Source organism: Rhinolophus hipposideros (genome assembly GCF_964194185.1).
Source record: "Rhinolophus hipposideros genome assembly, chromosome: 21".
Lineage (NCBI taxonomy): Eukaryota > Metazoa > Chordata > Mammalia > Chiroptera > Rhinolophidae > Rhinolophus > Rhinolophus hipposideros.
The window spans coordinates 10,425,705-10,434,564 of record NC_138067.1 but is presented as its reverse complement, the minus strand read 5'-3'; the positions used below and the strand labels follow the sequence as shown (position 1 = coordinate 10,434,564).

General features: G+C 52.3%; 1 protein-coding gene across 1 annotated transcript; it reads right to left on the bottom strand.

The window, feature by feature from the left end:
• Window positions 1–354: 354 nt before the first annotated feature.
• Window positions 355–7,094, bottom strand: SPMIP8 (sperm microtubule inner protein 8; the record flags this gene model as incomplete). Its single annotated transcript, XM_081031332.1, has 7 exons — window positions 355–983; window positions 2,085–2,117; window positions 2,511–2,575; window positions 2,790–2,851; window positions 3,317–3,491; window positions 3,752–3,813; window positions 6,872–7,094. 7 exons carry the CDS (start codon window positions 7,092–7,094, stop codon window positions 953–955), a joined length of 651 nt encoding a protein of 216 aa, XP_080887458.1. The 3' UTR covers window positions 355–952.
• Between the last annotated feature and the right edge of the window lie 1,766 nt (window positions 7,095–8,860).

Below are 8,860 nucleotides of genomic sequence, written 5' to 3'. Positions count from 1 at the left end.
TGAGCTTGGTGGCTATTTTGTTGATCTGGGTCTGTCCTTGAAGACTGCCTAGAGGTGGGGTGGGGGTGGGATATGTGCAAGGTCCAGGAGCTAAGTGCTGATGCTGTCACTGTGATCCCCTAACCATGCCATAGACGGTCTTCCTTAGCCAGTTTGAACGGGTGATTCTGGACCAGGCCCAGGAATGCCCATGGCTGTACTCAGGACATGGCGCCTTCCTTTCTGTAGGTTGGTGGGCAGATAAGGGCTAGTCCTGAAGCCACGTGGACAGAGCAGACAACTTTTTGCTTACATGGTATGTTTATTGGTGATGCCTTGGGGAGCAGGAAACTTTCTTCTCTGAGTGGTCTCAGGTACCTCATCTTACTTCTACTCTCTGCTGCTTCACTGGGAATAGAGGCCACAGGGCTGGCCAGCTCTCCAGAGCCTGCCTTTACCTCTCAGGGGACCCTGGGCCCAGGGAAAACACCCAAAGTACTCTGGTATGAGAGAGGTGTCTAAAAATACCTTTTGAACCTCCTGTTTTTCTCTTTAGGGCTCAAGTTCAGAGAACAAGTAGAAGAGGCTTGTTTTTGGGGCAGCAAGCAGGGGACAGGGACACAAGGAAAACCCAATTCTCAGGGCTGCGTCTGCATCCCACCTCCGGCTGGGCCTTGGGGCTTAGATCCTGACTCTCTACCTGGGGGGTCACTGGATGTCTTTCTCTAGTCCCCCACCAGTCCTCCAGGAGTTGTAAGGGGGCAGGTAAGGGTAAGACATCATCATCTTGAGGTCTTGACTTTCTCAAAGCCCCTGCAACACACACACACACACTCACACACACGGGCCCAGTGCCTCCCTGGGGGGGAATTTTGTTTATTTCCAGTCAGGCTGAACTCTTAAAGAGATGGGTGGTACCATCGTCCACACTCTGTCCTGAGGTGGCATGGGCTGGCAGCCTCCTTTTCACAGATTAATACCAGGGGGTCAGGTAGTTGACACGACTGTGGAGAGAAACAGGGATGAGGTGAGGGCCTCCAGGGTGTCCTGGGGAAAAATCAGGCTGTCATTCACTAGGCTACCCTTTAAAACCCACCTCCTGCCCTCAAGACTCTGAAAACACAGCTTCCACCGAGTCTCTCTGTGGCTCAAGAACCTTCGATGGCTTCTGATTTCCTCTTACAGATTTTCAGCTATTCTGCTTGATTTTCAAGCCCCACTTCCAGTTTGTGTCATCTTCATCTCCCTCTGATCCCCAACCAGGCACTGCTTTACTCAGTTTTCAATCCTTCAGTGAACCTACTTTGGCAGGCATTATGTAGTAGTAAAAAACCCAGGAAGTGACCCCTGTGTGTGCACAGGGTGAGTGAGAGAAGGCAAGCTTCCCATCAATTATGACAATGCAATCATCTGTGGGCTACCAGATAGGGTTGCACAGGTGGTGACCAACTAGAGGGGGTCTGAGCTGAGGGGAGAGGCAGAGGGTCAGGGAAGACTTCCAGGAGGGTGACACTGGGCTTTAAAGACTGAGGCGCAGTTTTTCAGGTAGAGAAGGATCATCTAGGTGCTGAAACAACTCAAGCAAAGGTGTGGAGTGTTCGGTGGTGCTGGTGGTTTGGGTCCCACCAGGAGACTGCTGAAGTACAGGGAATGGGGCTGGAGAGATGGGAGACAGCCAAATTATGAAGACGTCTGAATATCTCGCACATTCCAGCTGGGAACACTAGCCCCAGCTCTTACCACCTCTCCGCATCCTGGAAGGCAGTCTTGGCTCTCTCCCTCATGTCTGTCTCTCATCGGGCCCCTGCTCTCCTCCCCACCTTGGCCTAGTCTGGGCCAAATTGGGTGGGACAAACTCTCTGCTCCCCCTACCTCACAGCTCCCCCTACCTCCTAGTGGGCTGCGCTTTTGCCTGGAGCGGATGTCTCCGAAGCAAAGCAGCTGTCGCCCTTTGAAATCACCCAGGGGGGAAGCCAATGCACTGGGGCCTCCCTCCAAAGGCCGCGCGAGAGTCTGAGAATCTCGGGAGCGGGAGACCACCGGTCCCGGCGGGACGGAACCTGGCCGTGACCAGGTGTGGGAAGGGGGTGGAGTCAGTCCCCTACCTGTAGTGCGAGCCGAAGCGTCGGAAAGCGTTCCTGCCAAAGAGGGAGGCGGGTCAACCCGAGGTGGAGGCGCGACCCTGTCAGGGCACCTTAGGCCCATCTGGGGAAGACACCACGCCACCAGGAAGGACCACACTGCACCTTCGCCTCACCTAAACGCCTCCACCCCGAAAGGGTGAAGTTGCCAGGGATTGGATGACAGGGCCCTCCATTTGGTAGGAGTTAAACATTTATTCATTTTGAAATTGGGATTTTTTCCCCTCCCCCTTGCCCCATCCGAAATTGAGATTTTTCTTGTGGTGTATTGGAGCCAACCAATTCTGCCCAGGTCTTATATTTTCAAGGGCCACTGCGTGTGCGCTGGGAAAAGCGGCCAAGACCCCCCTCCTTCAGGTATGGGGACCCGGGGCCTGTGGCGTCACTTACAGGGAATCGAAAGGCAGGGGCTTCTGTCCATACCGGTCCAGGCTGGGGTTCTGGTTAAGACAGTACTGGGCGGGTCAGAGAGATGGGGGGCTCGTGAGTGGGGGGTTGCGGACCCCGACCCACGCCCTCCACAGCGCTCTCAGCCGGAAATCTTGGCCCTGGAGACTGGGAGACCCTGCTCTCGGTCTCCTGTCCCTGCTTCCACACCACACCCCACGTTAGCCGTCCCCTCCACCCCGCCGGGCCCCCAGGGTCGGGTCACCACGCAGCTCTCCCTACCCGCCAGTTCTGGGTCACCTCGGGCTTCAAGTGTCGCACCGCGTAGCCGCTGAAACTCTCCACTGCGGAGAGAGCGCCCATCTCCGGCCCCCTGCTCGCTCCAAACAGGTCCCGCCCCCGCTCTTCCCTGAGCCCCGCCCCCAGACCAAGCCCCGCCCCTAGATCAAGCCCCGCCCCCCACCTGCTCTGAGGCTCCGTCCGGCCTCAGCTGCCGGCCAGAACAAGCCCCGCCTCTAGACCCTGCTCCGCGAGTGACAGAAGCAACCCCGCGCTGCTTCCTCCCCTGTGGTTTCTGGCCGGGGCTGGTCCCAGCGCGATCCCCCCGACGAGCCCCGCCTCGCGTCCCTCAATACGTCTCGCCCCCCCCCCACTCAAAGTGCCCCCACTGATCCCCAGCTTCGCCGCCTTGTCCTTGCTGGAGTTCACCCCGTCCGTCCGCAGCCAGCGCTCCGGGTCCCAGCTCCAGGGTCCCGGAAGCTTGGCCACCTTTCCCGCCCCAGGGTATCCTCCACGCCGGATACACTGACCCCTCTCGCTCGGGCAGGGCAGCTTGAACTCGCCGGCCGAGGACACGAAATGGGACCAGTCCTCGATGGCGCGCGTGAAGCAGGGCCAGTCGACCCGGCTGATGCCTGGCGCGATGGACGCCAGCTTTCCCTTGCGGCACCTGTCGCGGAGCCTCTGGCCGGTCGCAGTGATATCCTGCTAGGGCGATGGGAGTCAGGGTCGCACGGGTAGGCACAGAGGCCTTGGGGGGCCGACCCAGACCACTCGGGAAGACGGAGCTGACCTAGGGCGCCTGAAGAGGCGGGTGATGGAGGTGGGAAGGGGGCGCGGTCCCAAGGCGCCGCTGAGGAAGTGTGGGGAGTAGAGCCCAGCACTGAGGTGCTAAGTGCTGGTGCAGGAGGGGCCTTCGCCCCCTCCCCTGAGCAAACCCAGGGCCAGGGACAAAGGACACTCACTAAGCACTGCAGGGGTTTGTTGGGAATGCCGAGGAGCGTGAAGTAGGCGTTGTCAAAGTCATCTGAAGAAGGAAGAGAAAGGGAAAAGAGGTGTCTTCTCCAGGAGTCACGCAGGAGAGGTTTGGCCCACACCTCTTTAAAATTTTCTTGGAAATATTTGACAATTTCAAAACAAAAATGTAAAATAAAGTAGATTTTTACTGAACACAGTTTACAACACAATAAATTCCAAATAGATCAAACATTTCATTATAAAAAAAGGAAACCATAGAAGTACTAGAAGAAAACATGGGTAAATTCCTTTATAACCTTGGGGTGGGGAAGGCCTTACCAACTCTTATTCAAAATCCAGTAACCTTAAAGAAAAGAGTCATAGCTTTGGCTCCATAAAAATGAACTTCTACATGACAAAAGCAACATGAGAAGTTAAAAGACAAATGGGAAAAATCTTTCCACTTATTTTACAGATGAGGTGTAATTTCCCTATTATTGAAAGAACTCCTAGAAATCAAGACCAAAAAGAAAGAAAGAAAAAAACAACAACGGGTAAACAGCATGCATAGATAGTTCACAAGAAAACACAAGAAATCCAAATGACCCTTAAACATATGAAAAGGTGCTCATCCTCATTCATAATAAGATGAATGCATATTCAAAGTACATTAAGATACCAATTTTTGCTTATCAGATTGAAAACAATCCAAAAATTAGTGCAGTTACTGGAAACAGGACATTGCCATATGTTGCCAGAGCAGGAATAAATTGATTCGAGCCTATGGAAAGCAATTGGCAATATCCATCAAAATTACAAATACACAGACCTTTTGACCCCACAATCCTGCTTCTGGGAATTTAGCTCACTTGGCAGCTGCCCAACTGGGAAATGATATGGGGAGGTTTACCTCTTCCAGCATTGTTTGTAATAGTGAATGACTGGAATCAACTCAAGTGTCTGCCGTGTAAGGAAGGATTAGTTAAGTAAATTGATACACCTCCCTATGCAGCTATCAAAAGTAGAGGAAGTTCTCGATACACAACTGTCTGAAGTGCAGAAGTATATAAGCCGTACGCTACGCTTTGCTTTAAAGCCTAAAACTGAGACAATTGGAGGTAGAAAAGAATACACACTCAGGTCACCACCTTAACCAAGTCATCAAACTTAGCATCACACATAGTGGGACAACGACATTCTGTGCCTCCTGCTGAAGCATTATGGCCAATATGGCATCCCTCACCTCTGAAAGATTCTGGCCACTGATGTTTTACCTAGCTATTCAAGTCCCTACACCTAGCTTCTCGTTTACAGAAAATAGATTATCAAGGTAAACAACACCATAAGGAAACACGCAAGTTTACCATGTGGGACTGTCTACAACATAATGTTTTGAACTCTAAAAAGTCAATATTATGGGGGGAAAATGGAAAGTGGGGAAACTGTTTTAGGCTGAGACTAAAGGGACATAACAACAAATTGCAATGCACAATCCTAGATTGAATCCTGGTTCCCCCCAAAATTTTAAGCTATAAAAGATATCTTGGGGGTAATTGGAGACATTTTAATATGGACTGCATATTAGATGTTAGGAAATTATTGTTAACTATCCCAGATGTGACAATGGTGTGATGTCATATAGGAGGTTGTTCTTATCATTGGGAGCTGCTTGCTCGTGTGTGTGTGTGTGTGTGTGTGTGTGTGTGTGTGTGTGTGTGAGAGAGAAAGAGAGAGAGAGAGAGGAAACAAATATGGCAAAACATTAATGGAAGCAGGTGGAAGGTAATGGGTGTTCATAGTATTATTCTTTCAACTTTTCCTATGTTTTAATATGTTCATAATAAAAAGTTGGTGAGCAAAATAATACACGTTTGTATTTGCAATAGTAAACAATGAGAGGATGTATTAGAAACTAAAAGTGGTAACCCGTAGGTGGGCGTGGGGGAGAGGGAGGAGTAAGACTTAAGCTACATTGTTACAGCATTTCCAATTTTAAACATGTGGCTCTATTACTTTTATTAAAGCATATACTTGCAATAAAATACATAGCTAAACCAAGGGCAAGCTTTCCCTAAAAACCTAGATTCCAAGAGAAGCCAGGAAATTGGAAGATCTCATAGCTGTGTGGCCCCTTCCCACACAGCCCTGGGGTAGGCTGGGGGAGCCGGGTAGCTGCTTCCCAGTGGAGGGGCAGGTGGGGGCGCTCCACTTCATCTTTTGCCCCTCCCTCCCCTCTGCTTCCATTTCCCATATTTGTGTTTCCCATCTTGGCCCTGCAGGGTTCCGTGTGGGACCTCTGGCAATCTCCATGTAGTCTGTGACATGCTCACTGGCCTGTCACTGAGCCAAAACCACTGTGTCATCCCCACTCTTGTCTCCCTACCCACACTGGTACCAAATCCTGTTATTTCGTCTCCCAAATACCTTCCGAAACCCTTGCCAGTGGCCAGGACACTATCACTCCTTCTAAAGACGGTGGTCCCTCCCAGTGTGCTAACCACGCCCTCCCCACATTATCCACCTCTGGTCCCTCTGGGCCATCTTCCACCCCCCGTGCTTAGATCTCTTTTCTGCTTCAAGTCTTCAGAGGTTCCTATTTCCCTCCTGAGAAAGTCCAGGCCCCTGAACTTAGTTTAGGTCAGGGCCCTTCCTGAGCTGTGCCCTGTCCTCCCCTCGATCGTGAAAGGTGTGAGGAGAGTCTGTCTCTTCCTTCGCCAGATGCAGAGAGGGTGGGCAGAAGTTGTTACCATTGCAAATAGTATTAGTCCTGCTGCTGTAACTACTTTTGCACAGTCTCTCTTCATTCACAATAATAATAACAACATCAACAACAATGTGCCCAGTTCGTGCCAGGCACGACTAAGTGCTTTTCCTGCCTTGCCTCCTGTTAATTTCACCCTCGTCCTGTGAAGCAGGCCCTGTTATCATCCCCATTTGACTGATAAGGAAACAGGCTCAGCCCTTGGGCAAGCTTCCCTGCGTAGAAAGTAGCAGAGCTGGGACTAGCCCCTTGAATGATTTCACCTGCCCACTCACGGCTTTTCCCTCCCAGCTCTCTCTCCTCAAAACCAGCTGCCCCCGCCCCAAAGGCAGGGGCCCGGCGGCAGCAGCAGGTGAGGTGGCAGGACCTTTGCAGCAGTAGGTTGTAGACTGGCAGTGCTCGTCCGACAAGCAGGCCCTGACAGAATCCATGTCCATGCGACGCAGGCTGGGCAGGGCCGGGTGGTAGAGCTGCTGCTTCACGCTGGCCAACTGGTTGCGTGGCCGTTCCATCGGGAGCAGCATGGCTGAGCACACGTACATGGGGGTGGAGCCGTCGTCCCGGGGCACCAGGTCGATGATGCGGGCCATGGCTGGGGAGCAGAGAGTAAGAAGGGGCTCACCTGGGCTCAGGTCAGCCAGACACCCTTCTGTGTGGGAACACAACCTCGGCCAGTGCCGACTTGTCCACTGGTCCGACGTTTACTGAGCACCTACTGTGTGCCAGATCCTATTTTTCAGGAGCACCCCATATGATGGCAGGGGCATTCAGACAATGTGACACACACACACAGGATGTGCTAAGGGCTCTGACACACATCAGTACAGGGGCATTCAGGGAAAGGTCTAAAAGAAGCGGCATTTGAGTCTGTTCTTAAATAATGAGCAGAAAGCAGCAGCAGCAGCAAGTGGGTTCCTATTTAGCTCAGAATGCCTCTGGGTAACTAGTTATGGACTTTTGGCTTTAGCTAAGGTATCTGGCATTTACTCAAAATTCTACAGGGAGACAGAAAAGGAGGGGAGAGACAGACAGATATGAACTAGGAAAACATTGCCTCCCTTTAAAAAGCAGGTATTCCCAGGAGCCATTCAGCCATTTAAACTTTAGTGAGAATTTGTTGACCCCGTTAGAGGTGAGAGATAGAGGCGGTTGGTAGGTAGGACCATGGAGGAGTAGGGAGAGGGGATAAAAGCAGCCTCGGTGGGGGGGACTTGCAGGGGGGAGACAGAGAGTGGAGCAGTAAGAGGAGGGAGGATTCTCTTCTCCTCACCCAACAGTGACAGCGGCTACCTCCTCTGCAGGGCACAAGCCCCGGGTGCACAGGCTTATAAGGATTTTCTGCTCTTCCGACTGCTCAGTGAGGAGAAGAGGCAAGGAGATGGGCCAGGCCCCGTGCCTTATGAGACAGTAGGAGGAGAACGGAACATTCCGCATAGACAGTGCCCATTGCAGCCTGATTGTGAGGGCACCCACTCCTCGGCAACCCTGGCAACCACATGCTCTGTGGAGAAGTACCTGCTCCCAGGGGTCCTGGGCACTGCCCCCTCACCCCCACTTCAGACTTCCCGAAGGTTGCTGTCTCCTGGGCCTCAGACCAAGCCAGGCGTGTTGGGAATTGTCAGACAGGGAGCTGGGACTCCCTGGGGGTGGCCATGTCAGGGCTGGCCAGGGCAAACTGTGGGACCCTGGACTAGTTACTGTGTCTTCCTGCACCTCAAGGCTCCGGTCTGTGTTAGGCAAAGGTCTTACGTCCTGCCGGGAGGGGTGTCTGTGAGCTGGTTCCTGCAAACCTCGGGAAAGAGGGCACTGCCCTGCCTGCCAGCCCTTGGGGATATAGGGATAGAGATTAGCCATGGCCCGTATCTAGGGCCAGCTTAAGGGAATCAGGGAGAATGATGGCCTCAGCAGGTCAGGGATTAGCAGGTGATACATCATCCCCAGCCCCCTGCAGGCCTGCAGCCTCTGTCCTTCTGTCCCAGAAAAGCAAGGTCACAAAGTACATAAGCCCAGCACCCCAAAGCCTTGGGGAATACCCACCACCCTGGAGACAGATCCCCATCCCCACCCCAGGAGAGGAAACCCGGGGAGAGCCTAACTTGTTTGCATTTATTGGCACATGTTTTGCATACACCTGCCCAGAAACTGAGCCTGTGAGATTTTGTAGGATTTGGCTCCTCAGCTGCTCCTGTCACAATGCTCCATGCAGCCCCAGAGCAGCGTCCCCAAGTCCCGGCCCCAACGTTCCCAGAGTTGATTCTATTCCCTGCCCCAAGTTAATTTTTTTGACTCTTAAAGTTATAAAAAATAACAAAATACAGAAAATGCATAAATAAATGGTGGAACCAATAATTTCTAA